Source organism: Rhinopithecus roxellana, chromosome 5, assembly GCF_007565055.1.
Source record: "Rhinopithecus roxellana isolate Shanxi Qingling chromosome 5, ASM756505v1, whole genome shotgun sequence".
NCBI classification, from domain to species: domain Eukaryota; kingdom Metazoa; phylum Chordata; class Mammalia; order Primates; family Cercopithecidae; genus Rhinopithecus; species Rhinopithecus roxellana.
In genome coordinates this window covers 52,356,359-52,378,502 of record NC_044553.1, presented here as the reverse complement: position 1 = coordinate 52,378,502, position 22,144 = coordinate 52,356,359, and the positions used below count along the sequence as shown (strand labels likewise).

At 39.8% G+C, this 22,144-nt stretch overlaps 1 protein-coding gene across 8 annotated transcripts in view; it reads right to left on the bottom strand.

The window, feature by feature from the left end:
• Nucleotides 1–22,144, bottom strand: part of HEATR5A (HEAT repeat containing 5A) — a 125,014-nt gene that overhangs the window by 69,677 nt on the left and 33,193 nt on the right. For 7 of the 8 annotated variants that reach the window (XM_030931336.1, XM_030931340.1, XM_030931341.1 and 4 more), the window contains exons 9-13: nucleotides 21,519–21,674; nucleotides 18,615–18,865; nucleotides 15,234–15,345; nucleotides 9,943–10,095; nucleotides 6,905–7,004 (exon numbers count right to left, since the gene is read on the bottom strand). In XM_030931336.1, the coding sequence (XP_030787196.1) occupies nucleotides 6,905–7,004; nucleotides 9,943–10,095; nucleotides 15,234–15,345; nucleotides 18,615–18,865; nucleotides 21,519–21,674 (772 nt within the window). The remainder of the gene's footprint in view (nucleotides 1–6,904; nucleotides 7,005–9,942; nucleotides 10,096–15,233; nucleotides 15,346–18,614; nucleotides 18,866–21,518; nucleotides 21,675–22,144) is intronic. The other variant, XM_030931338.1, reaches the window with a different exon arrangement.

Here is a 22,144-nt window from a genome sequence, read left to right as displayed (position 1 = left end):
TGATCTTTCTTCACACTCTGTCCTTTCATTTTCATGTACTCTTCTTTATTTTCTGTTCACCTTTCCTATTGGTGTTAAGACATCACTTTACCAATGCTCATTCATTCAACAAATATTTGCTAAAGGACTACTACTGTTTTTTGTTTGTTTGTTTTGTTTTGAAATGCATTCTCACTCTGTTACCCAGGCTGGAGTGGTAGTGATAAGATCTCAGCTCACTGCAATCTCCGTCTCCTGGGTTCAAGCAATTCTTCTGCCTCAGCCTCCCGAGTAGCTGGGACTATAGGCATGCGCCACCATGCCCAGCTAATTTTTGTATTATTAGTAGAGACGGGGTTTCTCCATATTGGCCAGGGTGGTCTTCAACTCCTGACCTCATGATCCACCCACGTTGGCCTCCCAAAGTGCTGGGATTACAGGTGTGAGCCACCACACTCGGCCAGGACTACGAGTCTTAACAAGGTATGTTATCAACTAGAGTATGGTTTTCATCCTTAGCAATACAGAAGTTCAATGAAATTACTTTTATTATGTTACTGGAATAAATCTGCTAAACTGTTATGGCATGAGCTTTCCAGGTTCTCTAAGAAATTCTCACAATGTTGAGTCATTTGTACTTTCTTTTTTTTGTTATTTTGCTTTCTGAGACGGAGTCTTGCTCTGTCACCCAGGCTGGAGTGCAGTGGCGCAATCTAGGCTCACTGCAACCTCCGCCTCCTGGGTTCAAGTGATTCTCCTGCCTCAGCCTCCCGAGTAGCTGGGACTACAGGCAAGTGCCACCACGCCTAGCTAATTTTTTGTATTTTTAGTAGAGATGGGGTTTCATCATGTTAGCCAGGATGGTCCTATCTGCTGACCTCGTGATCCACCCGCCTCGGCCTCCCAAAGTGCTGGGATACAGGTGTGAGCCACCGCGCCCAGGCTGTACTTTCTTTTTTGTTTTTGTTGTTGAGACAGGGTCTTGCTCTGTTGCCCAGGCTGGAGTGTGGTGGCATGATCTCAACTCATTGCGGCCTCAACCTCCTGTGCTCAAGTGAACCTCCCACCTCAGGCTCCCAAGCAGCTGGGACCACAGGTGTGGGCACCATGTCTGGCTAAATTTTTGTATTTTTTGTAGAGATGGGGTTTCACTATGTTGCCCAGGCTGGTCTGAAACTCCTGAGCTCAAGTAATCCACCCACCTTGGCCTCCTAAAGTGTGGGGATTACAGGCATGAGCCACCATGCCTGGCCAACTGCACTTTCTAGAAAACTAATGCTTGCTATTTCCAGTCTCTAGAAGAAAGGGGAGTTATCTATTGACTTATCACTGCATATTTTAAAATGTTGGTTCCATTTAGTATCTTTCAGCTTGGTAAATACTACTTAGCAAACATAATTGTAACACCTGAGTAAGGCCGGGCATGGTGGCTCATGCCTCTAATTCCAGCACTTGGGGAGGCTGAGGCCAGATGATCGCTTGAGCCCAGGAGTTTGAGGATACAGTGAGTTATGCCTGCACCACTGCACTCCATCCTGGGTGACAGACTGAAATAGTGTCTCAAAACAAAAACAAAAACCTCTTTTTCGGTAGAATTTTTTAGTTACCAAAGTTAAGAATAAATCCACTGCATTTTTATATTTCTCTAAGGCCAGATCAGAAATAGCTAACATAAGAAAAGTCTTTCAATCATATTCACAAGATGTTAGGAAATTATATTTCTAAAAATCCTGCAACATTCACTTATTTTAACTATAAAAAAATTTAGTTCGGAGAAGTGCATGTGTATGTTTTTTAAAAAGATGAATAGAACAAAGTAAGAATTTAGAAAAGCATTTTTATTGGTTTCTGCTTTCATTAGGAGGGCAGATTATAGTCCCTGCAGGGCCTTCCTGCTACTTACTTAGGTAAGTATAAATAAGTATAAATAAATCTTTTATCAGGATAAAAGATAATTTGCATTGTTATACTTATAGAAAGAGACTTTTCTGAGGCTAATCAACCCCTATACCAATGAAAGCAAGCAAACATACATTTAAAAAAAATGAAACAAGGCATAAGCTGAAACCAGAGTAGGAACACAAATATCAATACCAACACAAGGCTCTGAGACTAAGCTTGCACCCATGGTAGGGGTGTAAAACCCATTCATTTTAAGAAACTTTCACCAAACCACACTAGAAATAGAAGGTTACTCTCTTAATCTGATAGAGCATATACTAAAAAAGCTGGAGCAAACATCATTCTATCAGCAAAACATGAAAAGCATTCCCTTTATTTAACCCTTTCTATTTAGTTTTAAATGGCAGTTCTCTAATATAGTTAGCACATAAGGAAGAGAGAAACAATATCGTAAAACGAAAAATCTAGATGAATCTACAAATAAATGTTTGATATGAGAAAATTCAGTAAGGTGGTTGGATATAAAATCAAATACATTTTTATACGGCAGCAATAAACAGACTATATACACTATATACCCATCTATTTAATAATTACAACAAAAATACAAAGTACCTGGGAGTAAAGTTTTTAAAAAGACTTGTAAGACCTTTATTTAGAAAAAAATTTAAACTTTGTAAAATACCTCAATAATAGTAACAAGGTATCATGTTCACGGGTATTGTAAAAACTATGAATTATCTTCAAATTTATCCACAGATTCAATGCAATCTCAAATAAAATTTATCTTATTATTATTTTTTTTTGAGATGGAGTCTCACTCTGTTACCCAGGCTGGAGTGCAGTGGCATGATCTTGGCTCACTGTAGCCTCTGTCTCCTGGTTTCAGGTGATTCTCCTGCCTCGGCCTCCCAAGTAGCTGGGATTACAGGCATGTGCCACTATGCCCAGCTAATTTTTTTTTTTTTTTTTAAATACAGACGGGGTCTCACCATGTTGGCCAGGCTAGTCTTGAACTTCTGATCTCAAATGATTCGCCCACCTCAGCCTCCCAAAATGCTAGGATTATAGCGTGAGCCACTGTGCCTGGCCCCAAATAAAATTTCAGTAGAAGATCAAAAGTGCATGAAGGGCCAAAATATGTCTAAAGAGGAATAAGGTCAAAAGGCTTAATCTAACATACAAAATGTATTATAAAAATAACATGTTGGCATATAAATAAACACACCAATAGAGAGCACAGGCATAGATCATGCATAAATGAGAATATAATACATGACAGAAGTGAATGGCAATCACTGAAGGAAGTACGGATTTTTTTAGTAAAGTACGGGACAGTTTCTTATCCACATTTAAAAAGAAAACGAAATTGAATCCTGCTATGGTCTGAATGTGTCCTCCAAAATTCATGTATTCGAAACTTAATCCCCAATGCAGTACTGTTGGGAGGTAGGGCCTTTTGGTAGGTGTTCAGGTCATGAAGGCAAAGCCCTCACAAATGGATTAAAGTCATTATTAAAGGGCTTCATGGAGGGAGTTTGGCCCTTTTTTTTGCCCTTCTATCCCTTTGCCAGATGAAGAAGGCACAGAGTTCCTCCCCTCTAGAGAATGTAGCAACAAGGTGCCATCTTGGAGGTAAACAGCTGGTTCTCACCAGACACCAAATCTGCTGGTGTCTTGATCTTGGACTCCTGCCTCCAGAACTGTTAGAAATAAGTGTCTGTTTTTAAATAAATTATCCAGCCTCAGGTATTTTGTGATAGCAGCATAACAGCACAAATGAACTAAGACACATCCCAAGCTCACTCCAAATAGAAGTCAGTTCCAGATGACTTAAATATGAACGACAAACCTTCAAACACTTCAGAGAGAAATACAAGAAAATATAACTTTGCAGTAAGGAAGACTTTATTTTTTTTTTTGAACTGGGGTCTCGCTCTGTCATCCAGGCTGGAGAGAAGTGGCGCAATCAAGACTACAGCCTTGAATTGCAGTGCTCAAGCAACCATTCTTGCCTCAGCCTCCTGTGTAGCTAGGGCTACTAGTGAGCATCACTACGTCTGGCTTTATTTATTTACTTATTTTGGTAGAGATGAGACCTCGCTATGTTGCTAAGGCTGGTCTCAAGCAATCCTCTTACCTCGGCCTCCCAAAGCACTAGGATTACAGGCATGAGCCACTGCCCCCAGCCAGGAAGAATTTTTAAACAAAAAGAAAAAAAGTACTAACCAAAGAGTAAAAGACTGATACATTTGACATTTAAATAATAAATGCATATTAATAAAAAAACTAGAAGACATTTTTAACATTTTAATGAATAGCCTCAGAAATATGTAGGCCAGGCATGGTGACTCACAAGATAATCTAAGCACTTTGGGAGGTCGAGGCGGGAAGATCGTTTGAGCCCGGAAATTTGAGACCACTCTAGGCAACATAGTGTGAGGCCCTGTGTCTACAAAAAAGTAAAAAATTAGCTGGGTGTGGTGGTGCACACCTGTAGTTCCAGTTACTTGGGAGGCTTAGGTGGGAGGATCACTTAAGCCTGGGAGCTTGGGGCTGCAGTGAACCATGATCACACAACTGCACTCCAGCCTGGGTGACAGAGCAAGACCCTGTCTCAACAACAACAAAAAAGGCTGAGCATGGTGGCTCATGCTTGTAATACCAGCACTTTGGGAGGCTGAGGAGGGCAGATCATTTGAGGCCAGAAGTTCAAAACCAGCCTGGCCAACGTGGCAAAATCCTGTCTCTACTAAAAATGCAAAAATTAGCCAGGTGTAGTCGTGCATGCCTATAATCCCAGTTACTAGGGAGACCGAGGCAGGAGAATAATTTGAAACCAGGAGATGGAGATTGCAGTGAGTGGAGATCACACCAATGTACTCCAGCCTGGGCAACAGAGCAAAACTCTGTCTCAAAAAAACCCCAAAAACGGTTGGACGCAGTGGCTCATGCCTGTAATCCCAGCACTTTGGGAGGCCGAGGTGGGTTTATCACCTGAGGTCAGGAGTTTGAGACCAGCCTGGTCAACATGGTGAAATTCCGTCTCCACTAAAAATACAAAAATTAGCTGGGTATGATGGTGTGTGCCTGTAATTCTAGTTACTGAGGAAGCTGAGGCAGAAGAATCGCTTGAACAGGGACCTGGGAGGTGGAGGTCGCTGTGACCCGAGATCGCGCCATTGCACTCCAGCCTGGGTGACAGAGCCAGACTCCGTCTCAAAAAAAAAAAAAAAGGGAAGAGGCCGGGCGCAGTGGCTCAAGCCTGTAATCCCAGCATTTTGGAAGGCCTAGACGGGCGGATCATGAGGTCAGGAGATTGAGACCATCCTGGCTAACACGGGTGAAACCCCGACTCTACTAAAAAAAAAATACAAAAAACTAGCTGGGCGAGGTGGCGGGCGCCTGTAGTCCCAGCTACTCGGGAGGCTGAGGCAGGAGAATGGCGTAAACCCGGGAGGCGGAGCTTGCAGTGAGCTGAGATCTGGCCACTGCACTCCAGCCTGGGCGACAGAGCGAGACTCCGTCTCAAAAAAAAAAAAGGAAGAATTTCTTATAAATTAATAACAAAAAGACAACCTAAAAGAAAGATAGGTTAAAGATATGAATGAATAGGCATTTCATAGGATGGGGAGGGGAAATACTGACAAATAACAAATACGTAAAATTATACTTAAACTGTCAGGAAACCGATATACAATTGATATCATTTTATACCTATTGGATGGGGTAGACTTGATATCTGAGAAAGTGCTGGTGAAAAAGTGGTCAAAGGATACTTACACTATGGTAGAAATACAGAAGAACATTGAAAAATAATTTGGTATTATTTTCTGAAGTTGAACATAAAAATACATTAGCTTTAAAAGCAGAAAACTGGAAATAACTCAGAAGTCCATGGACAAGAGAATCAATATGTTGTTGTATATTCGCACAATTAAATATTATACAGTAACCAAAATGAATGAACGTAAACATAGGTAAAACTTAGAAACATAATGTTGAGTAACAAAAGCAAGTCCCAGAAACAGGACAGTAATTTTTGCCTGATCAAAACCAAGCAAACCTAAACAATGTGCTATTTTAAGAAACAAAAATATGTGATACATTTTTTTAAAAGACAAGGAAACGGCAACTATAAAATTCAGACTAGTGGTTGCTTCTAAAGGAAGGCAGAAAGAATGGCGCTGGAGAGGGGCACAGAGACACCTTCAATAATATCATTAATGCTCTAGTCCAGTGGTAGCCAAATTATGACCCACTGCCTGTTTTTGTAAATAAAGTTTTATTGGAACATAGCCACATTCATTCATTCATTCACCTATTATCTATGACTGCTTTTGAGCTGCAATGACAGAGCTGAGTAGCTGCAATACAGACTTCATAGTCTGTATATACTAAAATATTTACTATCTGGTCCTTCAGAAGAAACATTTGCAAACCTCTGCTCAGGGTGTGTTGGATTCACAAGTGCACATTTTATTATTATACCTTATAAGCCATATCTTAAACGTATTTTTCTGTACATATAAAGTGTTAATCATTAGATGTTTTTTCAAAAAACTTTCACGTTTTATTAATTTGGAAATTACAAGTGCTCACATTATATATTGGCTTTTCTCTATATGTTTTAATCATACATGTATAACTCAAACTTATGAAAAATATAAACAAACAAAAAATTGAAACTGTTAGAAGCATCTGGTTCTCATGAACACTGAATACTCTAACAAACCAATAAAATGCATATCTGAAAAGGTTGAGTCTTAATAGTTATTTTCTTGTTAAACCTGCCTGTAAGGTAGATTATTCCCCCCAAAATTTCCTTCCCCTTTAATATGTAATTTTCTTTCAAGATCTTAGCCTAAAAAAAATCATATAACTAACTGATTACCTTCCCCTATAAAATCATTCACCAACTATAGAAATTTGCCTTATTAATGTACTTAAGGAATATTACATAATCAGAGGGCAACTAATTCCTCTTAGAAAATTTTATCAAATCTAAATAGTCGATCCTTACTGAGTTAGCAAATCCACAGCACAAGGAAGTGGTGGAAGAAGACGCTGAATTACTTCCTCAGTAAGGAGATCACCACAGTGGGAAACAAAGCTCTTGATAGCTGAAAAGGAAAACAGACTTTTACTTGGGCATACTGTAATCAACCATGAAAGGCACATTTGATTATGGTATAACATTAGCATTGTTATTAGAGTAATAAAGCAATTTGCTAAAATAAAAAAATTCTTGAAACTGTAGTATAAAAAGGTATATAGTGCCTTCTACTCCTAATCATACTTAAAAAAAGAAAACTCTCTAGGATTACTAAGATGGAGCAATAACCATAATCACAAAATGCTGCTGTCCTAAGGTTTTACTTTTTACTCAGCCCTCAAGCTTAGAAACAAAAAAAAAAAAAAAAAAAAAAAAAAAAAAAAAATCAGCTTAGACTCTCAAGTTTTCCAGCTCTACAACTAGTTCCGTGGAATCACATTGACTTTCAAGTCAGCATGTTAGGTTTTTACAGATGTTATCTGAAACAAATAGTGTGTGCTACCACTCCCGGCTAGTTTTTGTATTTTTAGAAGAGACGGGGTTTCACCATGTTGGCCAGGCTTGGTCTCGAATTCCTGGCCTCAAGTGACTGATCTGTCTGCCTGGGCCTCCCAAAGTGCTGGGATTATATGAGTGAGACACGGCATCCAGCCCGAAATAAATAACTTTCTATAATGAATTACTTCTGTACGTAGAATAAGATGTACGTAGAACAAGATGAGTATTTTTAAGTCAGACTGGGCTGGGCGCAGTGGCTCACACCTATAATCCTAGCACTTTGGGAGGCTGAGGAGAGCAGATCACCTGAGGTCCGGAGTTTGAGACCAGCCTGACCAATATGAAGAAACCCATCTCTACTAAAAATACAAAATTAGCCAAGCATGGTGGTGCATGCCTGTAATCCCAGCTACTCAGGAGGCTGAGGCAGAAGAATCACTTGAACCCGGGAGGCAGGGGTTGTGGTGAGCCAAGATTGCACCATTGTACTCCAGCCTGGGAAACAAGAGCAAAACTCCGTCTCAAAAACAAAAAACAAAGTCAGTCTGATCAATTCTTTTCTTTCTCTCTCTCTCTCTTTCTCCCTCCCTGCCTCCCTCCTGCCCCCACCTCCCCGATCCCCGGACCCTTTAAGACAGAATCTCACCGTTGCCCAGGCTGGAATGCAGTGGTGCAATCACAACTCACCAAAGCCTCCACCTCCCAGGCTCGGGTAATCCTCCCACTCCAGCCTACAGGCATGCACCACCATGTCTGGCTAGTTTTTGCATTTTTTGTAGAGAGAGGATTTCACCATGTTGTCCAGGCTGGTCTTGAACTCCTGAACTCAAGCAATCCACTCACCTCGGCCTCCAAAAATGCTGGGATTAGTCGTGAGCCACTGAGTCTGGGTAAGATCAATTTCAAAAGTGGTCTTTCTTTAAGAGTAAAAATGCCTCGAAGAAAAACCAAAATCAATGCTTCCACATCTTTCCAGGGATCTCACCCTTCATGGCGGAACATTATTATTTTATTTTATTTTTGAGACAGCGTTTTACTCTTGTCATCCAGGCTGGAGTGCCATGGCACGTTCTCAGCTCACTACAACCTCTGCCTCTTGGGTTCAAATGATTCTCCTGTCTCAGCCTTCTGAGCAGCTGGGATTACAGGCGCCTGCCACCACATCCGGCTAATGTTTTTGTATTTTTAGTAGAGACGGAGTTGCACCATGTTGGCCTGGCTGGTCTTGAACTCCTGACCTCAGGTGATCCGCCCGCCTCAGCCTCCCAAAGTGCTGAAATTACAAGCATGAGCCTCTGCGCCCAGCCGAAACATTACTTTTAACAGTCTATATATTGTAGAAGGTACAACTTTCATATACAGGTGACCCTTGAACAACACAAATGTGAACTTCCCAGGTCTATTTATACGTGGATTTTTTTCAACAGATGCCACACCGAGTGTGCCTACCTCTCCTGCCTCCCCTTCCACCTGCTCCACCTCTTCTGCATCTGCCCCCACTGAGAGAAGTAGATCAACCCCTCCTCTGCCTTCTCAACATAAGGACGATAAGGATGAAGACCTTTATGATGATCTACTTCCGTGTAATGAATAGTAAATATATTTTCTCTTCCCTACGATTTTCTTAATAACATTTTTCTTTTCTCTAGCTTACTGTAAGAATACAGTATAAAATATATACAACATACAAAATATGTGGGGCTGGGTGTGGTGACTCACGCCTGTAATCCCAACACTTTGGGAGGCTGAGGTGGGAGGATTGCTTGAGGTCAGGGGTTCAAGACCAGCCTAGGCAGCATAGTGAGACTCCCTCTCTACAAAAAATTTAAAAATTAGCTGGGCATGGTGGCATACAGCTGTGGTCTCAGCTACTTGGGAGGCTGAGGTGAGAGCATCACTTTAGCCCTGCAGGCCAAGACTGCAGTGAGCTGTGTTCACACCACAACATTCTAGCCTGGGCAACAGTGAGACCCTGTCTCAAAAAAAAAAAAAAAAAAAAAAACAACAAACTATTCAAACTATTTATGTTATCAGTAAGGTTTCTGGTCAACAGTAGGATATTAGATACATTTTTGGGGAGTTAAAAGTTAGACACAGATTTTTTGACTTCGAGGGGCACTGGCATCTTTAACCTCTATGCTGTTTAAGGGTCAACTGTATAGGCTAAATGGAAACCATTCTTAACGGTAATTAAACCAAACCTTAGTATTTCTGAAAAGAGGAATGAATGCTTACCTAAGACAAAACAATGTTGACAGTTTTTAACTGGACTGCACCTAATAAAACATGTATCTTAAGAACTCTCAAATCTGGTTTATTATATCATACACCAGTTTATCATTATCAATTAATCAGTTAAAATTTTTTTGTTCAGTTACAAAAAAAAAAAAATCATTAGTGGCATATCCCCCTGCCTCACGTTAAATAAAACATACAAGTACATGTTAAAGATAAAAGGTGGGTAAAAAGCCAAAGGAAGGGGAGAGAAAAGACCAAATCCAACCTACCACACAGTGCACCAGCTCGTCCTTCCAGGGTTACCTGCCATGTAAACGAATCTCCTCTGCTCTTTTCTGTTTCTAGATCTTTAGGAGATGCTGGAAAGACACACTTCCACAACAGCAGAACTCGAGCAAGGTGATGGCTAACAACTGCAGGACCTGTAATTTATTCAACTTGTCACTTGAAAGAGAATCCAAGGTTGTCACTCTTTAAAACTCTATTATTAAGCAGGAACTTCTCTCCTAAACATTTTAATTCATTATTGCAACATTTTGTCCCCTCTTCAGGTTCCAAATTATTACTGAATGAATTATTATCTGAAGGTACCGGAGTACAGAGAGGAAAAATAAGGAACTGATGGTACAGGCTGGGCTCTAGTGTCAGCTCCTCCACTACTGCTATGTCGTCTTTGAGACTCAGTTTCATCTACATATTAAATGAAGCTAAAACCCCCTGAAATGCTTGTCTTTAAGGGCTTGTCAGGTTCAAATGATAGAATGCACTTTAAAGTACTCTGAAAAGCTGTAATGTACCACATAAATGCAAGGTACAATTATTATAGTAACAAACAACATAGCATGCTTTTTGAGACAGGTTCTTTGTCCCCCAGGCTGGCGTTTAGTAATGCAGTGGCATGATCACAGCTCACTGCAATCTCAATCTCAACCTCCCTGAGCTTAAGTGATCCTTCCACCTTAGCCTCCTGAGTAGCTGGGACTACATGTGCGTGCCACCACACCCAGCTAATTTTTGTATTTTTTTGTAGAGATGGGGTCTTGCCCGGTTGCCCAAGCAGGTCTGAACTCCTGGGCTCGAGCAATCCACCCACTTCAGCCTCCCAAAGTGCTGGAATTACAGATGTGAGCCAACTGTATTCTTGATCTTGAGAATAATGCTGACTTCTGACAGCAACTTGTTCCAGGTCAAAAATCAGATACAAAATGTCTGAATAGAACATATTTTGTTAAAAAAAGGTTTCAGAGCAACATTCATGAATTGAAGGAATCATGACACAAACCCAGTAATAATACAAAACAATGTACAATGATAACATTATCAATTTTTTAAAAACCCAAACCCATAGCTTTTCTCCCCAGGTACACTTCTTTAAACTTCTAGAGTTGCCTTAAACTTCTTCAATAAGCACTCTCTACTTCTTACTCCCACATTCTGCTGACTGTATGTCTTTCTTCTGTTCCAAACCCATAGCTCAGAACTGCATTTGGCTTTGGAGACTGCCTAGATTAATATCCTGGCTCCATCCACTTATTAGTTGTGTAAACCTGGATGAGTTATTTAACTTTTTTGTGCCTCAATTTCTTCATCCATAAATGGGGAGAGTAACAGTATTTTATTCAAAGGACAGTTTCTGAGGTGTATATCAGTTATACACAGAACAGCACTTAGAGCTGGGCAAGGTGGCTCATGACTATAATCCCAGCACTTTGAGAGGCTGAGGCTGAAGGATTGCTTGAGGCCAGGCATATGAGACCAGCCAGGTCAACATACCGAAATCTCTCTACAAAAAAGTAAAAAGTTAGTTGGGAGTGGTAGCACATGCCTGTAGTCCCAACTACTTGGGAGGCTGAGGCAGAAGGATCATTTGAGCCTAAGAGATCAAGGCCGCAGCAAGCTATGGTCTGACTGTGCCACTGTAACAGAACAAGAGCCTTTCTTTAAATAAATAAATAATTATTATTATAATGTATCTAGCAAACACAACACACATACATGCACACTTTATGAGCCATCCACAGAGAGACAAGATATGGAGGAATCTGAAAATCCAAGTTTTTTTATACGGCATCAGATAAACTGGGAAGTGTATCAAAAAAGGTTTAAGTGTGTAGTTCACATTCAAGGAATGAATGTGCTTTGTGTTTACATTAGTTCACACTGAAATAATGAAGAAAATTATAAATTATAAAGGGAATGGTAAAAACAGAGAAGACATGTTTAAAATGCAAAGCAAAAATTAACAAAGCACTAAGACTGCTGTCTAAAACTCATTCCCAGCTGGGCACCGTGGCCCATGCCTGTAATCCAAGCACTTTGGAATGGCAAGGCAGGAGGATCACTTGAGCCCTGGAGTTCAAGATCAGCCAAGGAAACAGCAAGATCCCATCTCTACAAAAAAAATTAAAAAATTAGCTGAGTGTAGAGGTGCAAACCTATAGTCCTAGCTAGTTAGGAGGCTGCGGCAGGAGGACTGCATGAACCTGGCATTCAAGGCTGCAGTAAGCTATGATGGTGCCACTGTACACAAGTCTGGGTAACATGGTGAGACCCTGTCTCCTAAAAAAAAAAAAAAAAAAAAAATTCCATTTCCCACAAAAGGAATCAAGGTTCCTTGGAGAAATGGCTGATGGCAAGCCTAAGGCAGGAAATGTACAGTGTAAAACCTGGGACATCTTGCATGCAAAAACACATTATCAAAGAATGCTAGGTTCACGTTAAAAGGACAAATGAACCAACTTGAAGGGACTCCCAACGACCAAAGATGAGACAATTTGAGGATCGAAAGGAATAATGATCGCAAGTGATTAAAACATATAAATCTATAAAATTCCATGAGCTCATAATGATACGTAAAAACAAAAACCTCACTGGTCCCCCCTGAAAGTTGCTATGATACTAATGCATTCTAAAAATTGATAATAGCCCAGGTGCAGTGACTCACTCCTGTAGTCCCAGAACTTTGGGAGGTCAAGGCAGGCAGATTGCTTGAGTCCAGGAGTTTAAGACCAACCTGGGCAACATGACAAAACCCCATCTTTACAAAAAATTAGCCAGGCGTGGTGGTACACACAGTCCTACAAGAGGCTGAGGCAGGTGGATCACCTGAGCCTGCAGAGGTCGAGGCTGCAGTGAGTCATGATTGTACCACTGAACTCCAGCCTGGATGACAGAGTGAGACCCTGTCTCAAATAAATAAATAAATAAATAAGAATAAAAATCGATAATAAAGGGAAAGAACAGTTAAGAAAAATGAGTAAAACCCAAGAAAACACAGTAATTAAACAAAACCTTAATTAAAACTTCTAATCCCTTTTTGTATGCTGATTATGAATATGCAGTAAAATATGATGTACAGGAGAAAGGACCTCTTGTTGTCTTCCTCCAACACAATTACCTTGTTTTAAAAGCTCTTGTTTATCACAACGCGATTAGTTTATTTCCTCCTTAATTCACCAGGAACTTCAATACGGCAGGCATGAACACTCAGCAATAAGCACATAAAAGCTTGACTATATTATTCCCAGCACACTGTGAAATGATGATCTATGCTTTGGGCTAACAAACACTTTCTGTAAAGGGGCAGACAGTAAATATTTGAGGCTTTGAGAGCCACATACTTTCTGTTGCAATTACTCAACTCTGCCACTGTACACCTAAAGGTCATAGACAATCCACAAAAAAGTGTGGTTGTATGCAAATAAAACTATGAATGCTGAAATGTGACTTTCACATGATTCTCATGTATCACAAAATATATTTTTTTCCCAACCATTAATAAATATAAAATCTGTTCTTAGCTCACAGGCTGTGTAACAAATATTGATTGCAGGCCAAATTTGGCTCCTTGAGGCTAAACCTGATCTAGTTCAATAAATCTCTCTAATCATCTTAAGAACACTACTTAAAGTAGTTCTTCATTTATGACTGTTTATTCTCATTTAAGCTCCTTTAGGTCATATTACTTTATAGGTGTCAAAATGATTTATTGGCCAAACCCAGCCAGTTGCTTTATTTTATTATTATTTATTATTTTTATTTTTTGAGACAGAGTCTTGCTTTGTCACCCAGGATGGAGTGCAGTGGCATGATCTCAGCTCATTGCAACCTCTGCCTCCTGGGTTCAAGCAATTCTCCTGCCTCAGTCTCCCCTGTAGCTGGGACTACAGGCACATGCCACCGCACCTGGCTAATTTTTGTATTTTTTTAGTACAAGCAAGGTTTCACCACGTTGGTCAGGCTGGTCTCGAACTCCTGACCTCAGATGATCCACCCGCCTAGGCCTCCCAAAGTGCTAGGATTACAGGCGTGAGCCACTGCGCCCGACTTATTTGTTTTTGTTCTGTTTTGTTTTGTTTTTGAGAGGGAGTCTTGCTCTGTCACCCAAGCTGGAGTGCAGTGGTGCAATCTCACTTCACTGCAACCTCCACCTCCTGGGTTCAAGCAATTCTCCTGCCTCAGCTTGCCGAGTAGCTGGAACTACAGGCATGCGCCACCACGCCCGGCTAATTTTTGTATTTTAGTAGAGATGGGGTTTCACCTTGCTGGCCAGGCTGATCTTGAACTCCTGACCTCAAGTGATCCACCCACCTCAGCCTCCCAAAGTGCTAGGATTATAAGCATGAGCCACCATGCCCTGCCTCAGCCAGTTGTTTTATGTGTGAGCTATAATGTGTATGACAACCGAGACTTAAAATATAGGTGTGATAAAGTAATAAAATTAAGTTTCATTAGACTGGGCAATAAACACATAAATACATACATAAATAAATAAAGTTTTCAGTGGCTCATGCTTATAATCCCAACACTTTGGGAGGCCAAGGCAGAAGGACTGCTTGAGCCCACGAGTTCAAGACCAGCCTGGGCAACATAGTGAGACCCCATCTCTACAAAAAAATTTTAAACATTAGCCAGGCATGATTTTGCACGCCTGTGGTCCCAGCTACCTGGGAGGCTTGGGTAGGAGGATCACTTGGGTTCAGGAAGTCAAGGCTGCAGTGAGCCATGATCATGCCAGTGTACTCCAGCTCGTGTGACAGAGTGAGACACTGTCTCAAAAATTTACAGGATATAAATAGTCATGACTGTAAAACAATTACTGTTTTTTAATAAATATAATTTAAGTGAAATTCAGTCCCTTCAATGTAGCAACCTTATTGGCTGTTATGAATCCTCAAACAATTATAGAACTGGATTCCCATGCTATGGATATGTTCTTTTGCCTATATTGTGGAAATTTTTTTTCAGAAGATGGATGTCAATTTTTGAAAAAGCCACAGTCGTTCAGAGTTAAGCCTGAAAGATGATTAGTAAATCGGCTTGTCCTACTTGAGACTCATAACCTAGTCCAGAAGAGAAAATCAAGAGAGGTCTCAAAAGGTTTTAAGCAATAAAGAAAGTAAAAGGCTTTTAAAGGTGACTACTAGAAGAAAAATGTCTGTGTGGCTATTTAAATTCTAGTATGTATTAAAAGTTAGTTTCATCAAATCACATACAAGAATCCTTTCACTCAGAAAACACAAAGTATTTCAAGGTATGTAAACCTTCTACAGACTGTTACCTAATGTCATCAGAGCAGCAATCAGCAACCATCCAGCTTGTGTGCGCTGAGCTGAAAGGCGACTGTTTTGAGCAGCAGAACACAGCAAATCCTCTGCTAATGTCATAATAATCTATTTACATATAGAAGAACAAGTTTTAAAAAAAAGCACATCAGTTTATAAATTACTAAATGATAGCAGCTAATAATAATCTCTTGAATTAATTCTTACATAAAATAAATGTAAATGATAAAGAATTCTCATTCATGTAGACTACATAATAGGACTGTCATAAAGGAAACTATAAAAAATTAAGTTTTCAAGGTTAAATACTGGTATACGAGGTAGTACACAACAACCTCATAATTTTTTGTAGAGCACATGTGACAACAATGTAAGATTATTCAAGTATAGCTGTATAGAATTTGAATTTACTTTTAGTTTTGAGCAACCATCCTTTTAAATCCGTAACTACCCAAAAAAGTTTTCTTACAGGAGTCTCTCTCTTAAAAATGCTGCATACGGCTGGGTGCGGTGGCTCATGCTTGTAATCCCAGCACTTTGGGAGGCTAAGGCAGGTGGATCACAAAGTCAGGAGATCGAGACCATCCTGGCTAGCACACTGGAACCCCATCTCTACTAAAAATGCAAAAAATTAGCCAGGCGTGGTGGCACATGCCTGTAGTCACAGTTACTCGGGAGGCTGAGGCAGAAGAATCGCTTGAACCCAGGAGGCGGAGGTTGCCGTGAGCCGAGATTACCCCACTGCACTCTAGCCTGCATGACAGAGTGAGACTCAGTCTCAAAAAAAAAAAAAGGCTACATACTACTTTTTTTTTCTTTTTTTTTGAGATGGAGTCTCGCTCTGTCACCCAGGCTGGAGTGCAGTGGCATGATCTCAGCTCACTGCAAGCTCTGCCTCCCGGGTTCACGCCACTCTCCTGCCTCAGCCTCCCGAGTAACTGGGACTACAGGCGCCCGACACCGCGCCTGGCTAGTTTTTTGTATTTTTTAGTAGAGACCAGGTTTCACCATGCTAGCCAGGATGGTCTTGATCTCCTGACCTCACAATCCGCCCGTCTCGGCTTTCCAAAGTGCTGGGATTACAGGCTTGAGCCACCGTGCCTGGCCTACATACTACTTTTATAACTCAGTAGCTGATAATAGTCTTCCAAGAGGTAGTATACTATAGTGGTTAGAGGTAGTCAAAATAGTCTAACATCGAAGAGTGAAATTTATTAAAATATTGCAGTAAAAAAGTCTATGAGACTGGGCACAGTGGCTCATGCCTGTAATCCCAAAGACTCAGAAGGCCAAGCTGGGAGGATCAATTGAGGCCAGAAGTTCAAAATCAGCCTAGGAGTAAGCTAGGATCACACCACTGCACTACAGTCTGGGCAATAAAGAAAGACCATGTCTCTTTGGGGAAAAAAAAAAAAGGACAAGCCTGGGCAACAGAGTGAGACCCTATCTTCACAAGAAAAATAATTAGCCAGGCAATGGAAGCATGCGCCTGTAGTTTCAGCTACTTGGGAGGCTGAGATGGGAAGATCACTTGAGCCCTGGCATTTGAGGCTGCAGTGATCTATGATCTCACCACTGCACTCTGGCCTAGGTGACAGAGCAAGACCCTGTTTCAAAAAAAAGGGGTCCATGAAAAAGGCAGTGTTATAAACAACAGAGAGTAAAAACCAGACATTTCACATTTATGGATAACGTATGATTACATATTACAAAGGCCAGAGAGCATCTAATATGAGAAAACATCTATTACCAATCACCTCTGAAAAAACAGGAAGTATTGCGAGTTGGCATATAAATTTTTTAAAGAGGAAGACTAGTGTATTTTAAAACAACCAACCAACTTACTACTAATTTAGGACTCCCTGCAGCTTATACAGTCAATGGATAGCACTCAAAAAGAGTGAGGACAAAACAAATCATTCTAGTCAAATCAGAACAAGTGGATATTCTCCTGGAAAGAAATTCCAAATATAATATGGGAATGGGAACCTTGTCTGAACTAATGAGATATGAGAATAGGTTTAATTAAATACATTCAATGACAAGTCTTTGCTTAGCAAGATGTGATGTGTTAAGAATATAACTAAAATAACAAATTCAAATAAATAATCTCATCTTCCAAAGTTGTTACCTACCTTATTTCAACGGCACTGGCAATACTCAAAATATTTTTTGAATTGCTCAAGTTATGGAATGGTCTTTTGCAGAGCCTACCATGTGGGGGATACACTATCAAACTCCATAATGACACAAGAGTGGCAATGAGAAAGAAAGGAATAATGGTGATATATTTTTTCAAATATATTTACGAATTTGTGAGAGGTATGGGTTATAAGGGCTTTCACTGTCAAATAATGTTCTCTGACAACTTACAATTCCTAGCTGTTAGAAAAGAAGCAAAATTCAAACACCATGCTTGCCTATGTTGTATTATCTAGGTTTCATTAAAATTTTTCTTTAGTTCTCTTCAAAATTCTTTGTACATTAAAACTGGGTTATTTATTCACTAGGTTTGTATCATTTATTTGTCTGAAAGTGCTGGATTCTAAATTTACTCAGAAAATGAAACTTTTTGGTAGCAATACAATTTGGAGAAGTTGAATATCATTATGAACTCATGAAATTTTATATATTATCTAGTATGTTTTAATTCCCTGTGGTCATTATTAATTTTGATGTATAAATCATGCCGTCTTTGATCAGTGGGAGCCCCTTAAGTTACCTCCTTTTAAAATGAACACAGTATTCCTTGATGAATTCCTTACTTTCTGGCATGACAAGATATCCCAAGTGTACGTTGTGCATTTCCTGCCCCAGACCTAAAAGCAGCCATTGCTCCATGGAGTCCTGATTCCTTTTTGGTTGGAAACAGTATTTAGAGCTATACCCTGGGCACTGGGGTATCCCCGACACTGGGTCATCACTGCTTTTAGGCCTGTTCACTGCACAAAAGGAGGATGTAAGTATTTTCAAAAAATTAAAATGAGCTCATACTAATAATTTCAATTTGAATCTAACGTATGGGGCTTTTACTTAATCTCAATTCTACAGTTACAGTTCTTTTTACTTATATTGAAAATCTTGGTTCCTAAGAACATTAACATAATTATTTATCTACTTGATCTTAAGATATGTAAACTATTTTTAAAGTAATACCACCAATAATACTACTAACTACATTATTAAATATTAAGCTTAGTTATTTAAGATTTCTTTTGCAGCTCTATTTATCCTCTACAATAAAATTTTAAACGTACTTATATGGCAGGGCTAGATGTACAGCAAAATAAAGCATTGAGTAACAAATTCTGTTACTATGTGAAGACACTTCTAACAAAAAGCACCTCGTTATAATATATAGAGAATGAAATCATTACCTTGCCTTTTCCATGAGGAATTCCTAAAGGACAATGTTTTACTGCTCCCAACAAAGCTGCCACAGCAAAACTGAAACCAGTCACTGCTTCAGGTGAAGACTTATGTCCAGTAAGCCGTTCAAGGCAACGATCCAAGAGTGGTGTTAGGTAGGAGGGTAATGCCACGGCAATGCAGTGTAAACACCAAGCTGCTGCTAGTCGAACGGAAATGCTAGGATGAAGAGTAACTGACAAGATACTGTCAAGGAGGCCTGGAAGGACAGAATAAACAAATGATAACTTAGGTACATATAGATAAAACTCAGCTGATCATAAAATAGTCAAAAGAATACATAGCTACATGGATATAAAATATATTTTTATCAAAAGCCAAATTATAATAGAAAAATACATAATTACAAATAATTTTTTTAATTTCATTTTTCTCCCTTCTCACCATTCCTATGCAAAATAATTTTCTAACCTAAGAATTACTTCTAGTAATATATCTCATGAAAGCTGTCCTAAATTAAGTCTGTATACAAAAGAAAAAAAAACTTTACTTCCTAAATCAGCCAATCTCTTACTTTAGCTTCAGATTGCTTATTAATTTGGTACTAAAAATTAAAAATTATCAATAAATAACACCTTGAAAAGAAATGTCACACCCTGGCCAGCTGTGCTTGCTCACGCCTGTAATCCCAGCACTTTGGGAGGCCAAGGCAGGTGGACCACCTGAGTTCAGGAGTTTGAGACCAGCCTGGGCAACATGACAAAACCCTGTCTCTACCAAAAATACAAAAAATTAGCCAGGCATGGTGACACATGCCTGTTGTCCCAGCAACTAGGGAGGCTGAGGTGGGAGGATCACTTGAGCCGGGGAGGCGGGGCTTGCGGTGAGCCGAGATTCCGCCACTACACTCCAACCTGGGTGACAGACTGAGACCCTGCCTTGAAAAAAAACAAAAGAAAAAAAAGTCATACCCTGCCCCATCCTTTTTATTTTTTAATCCTTCTAGTACATTTATCTACATAATTAGTATACTTTTTTTATCTTTGAGATGGAGTCTTGCTCTGTCACCCAGGATGGAATGCAGTGGTGCAATCTTGGTTCACTGCAACCTTCGCCTTCCGGGTTTAAGTGGTTCTCTCGCCTCAGTCTCCTGGGTAGCTGTGATCACAAGTGCATGCCACTACACCTGGCTAATTTTTGTATTTTTAGTAAAGACAAGGTTTCACCATGTTGGCCAGGTTGGTCTTGAACTCTCGACCTCAAGTGACCCACCCACCTCATCTTCCCAAAGTGCTGGATTACAGGTACGAGCCACCGTACCCAGCCTACACAATTAATACACTTTCTATCCACCATGTTGCTCTTACAAGAACAAAATGTTAAAATCAAGGCTTCGCTAGGTCCTCAGTGGGCTACTAACTAACTACAAAGACAATGAAGTAACCGCCACCACCAATAAAAGAAAGGGTATTATTTGCTATGATTCAACATAAACTTTCATGAAACATATGTTTCATGTCAAATTCTTTTTAAGTAAGTGTCCCAGATCTAAATAGCTTATACACACAAATATAATGTAAAGTTTCTCAGAAAGAAATGTGTACCACAAAGGATAAAAGCCATAATGATGTATTTTTTTGAAACAGGGTCTCCCTCTGCCACCCAGGATAGAATGCAGCGGCATGATAATAGCTCACTGTAGCCTTAATCTTCTACGCTTAAGTGATGCTCCTGGCTCAGTCTCCCAAAGAGCTGGGACTACTACAGGTGCACACCACCATGCCTGGCTAAGTTTTAAAAAATTTTTAGTAGAGAGGAGTTCTCATTATGTTGCCCAGGCTGGTCTTGAACTCAGCTCAAGCAATTCTCCCATGTTGGTCTCCTAAACTGCTGAGATTACAGGCGTGAGCCACCATATCAGGCCTCAAAAATGATTTTTAAAAGTGATTTTAAAAAGAAGCAAGTCAGTTATGACTATATATTGAATGATTTTTTTTTTTTAAACATGAAATATCCAGAATAGGTGGATTCATAGAGATAGAAAGTAAATTCATGGTGGTCAGGGGCTGGGGGAAAGGGAAATGGAAATGACAACTTCCTGGGGGTAATGAAAAGACTCTGGAATTAGACAGTGCTGGTGACTGTACAGTAGAGCAAATATACTCAAAACCCCTGAATTGTATACCTCATAAGCATAAACTTCACAGCAAGTGATTTACATCTCTTTTGTTTGTTGCCCAGGCTGGAGTGCAGTGGCGTTATCTCAACTCACTGCAACCTCCACCTCTGGCGCTCAAGCGATTCTCGTGCCTCAGCCCCCGGAGTAGCTGGGATTACAGGCAAGAGCCACCATGCCTGGCTAATTTTTGTATTTTTAGTAGAGACGGGGTTTTGCCACATTGGCCAGGCTGGTCTTGAACTCCTGACCTCAAGAAATGTGCCCGCCTCGACCTCCCAAAGTGCTGGGATTATAGGCATGAGCCACTGCGCCTAGCCATGAATTATATCTGAATAAAGCTATTATAAAGTGATTAAATACTTAAAAAAAGAAAGAAAATACTGCTTTAAAGACCTTTGAGGAACTGAATTACTTGTACCGTACTAGTGTTTTCACTGCAGATGCCGAGACAGTTTAGGTTTACTTCTCTGTAAAGTTTTTCCAGGTTATCTTATAAGTCTCTAGAATGGGGGGTGGGGCGGAGACTTACAGAACAATCTTTAATTACAAAAGAAAAAAACTAAACAATATACATCTTTTTAATAATGATTACAAATTTTTCAAAAAACATTTCTAATAAATCTATAATGGAATCTATAAGTAAACTACATGAAGATTTCCTTCCTTGGAACAAAGTTATCTAGTGTTCAAGGGAAAAAAAGGTATTCCAATGAGTTACAAACAACAGATATACCTGTACTTGAATCCTGTAGCAAAGGTGCCGCTGTGGTGCCAAGATTGTGTATGAGATTTCCAAGTTCTTGTAAAGCACAAACCAGCATATGCTGGCTAGCTGCTACATCTGTGGAACCAACCCGGGTTTCCAAATTACCATCACTCATTACGGCATCTGACAGAAATGCAAGAATTAACTATGCATCACCACTGTATTAAAATATATTAAAAAGGGTGTGAAGAGTTAAAAGGTGTAACGGCGAACATTAATACATACACTTGATCTATAAGAAATACTTGAGGCAATAACTAAAATGCTTAAATGGTGACTTGCATCAATAAAGAAAGAAATGAATTACTATAACCAATTTAGTTCAAGCATTCCAATCAGAGATCCCTTACTACTCCCTTAGCAAATGGCACTGAAAGAGAGAACTCATGGGAAACTAAAAATGATTTCAACATTACTGATATTTAATATCTAACATTATCAATATTCGAGATAAGCAGAGTAGACTTAAGATGGTACAGCAACTGAGATAGACTGTTTCAAAAATAATTTATCTTAACTTCTATACGAAGTACAACGTGAATTCTGAGGAACTTCTATCAGCCTTCAAGGTTTCTGTATTAATACTGTATCAT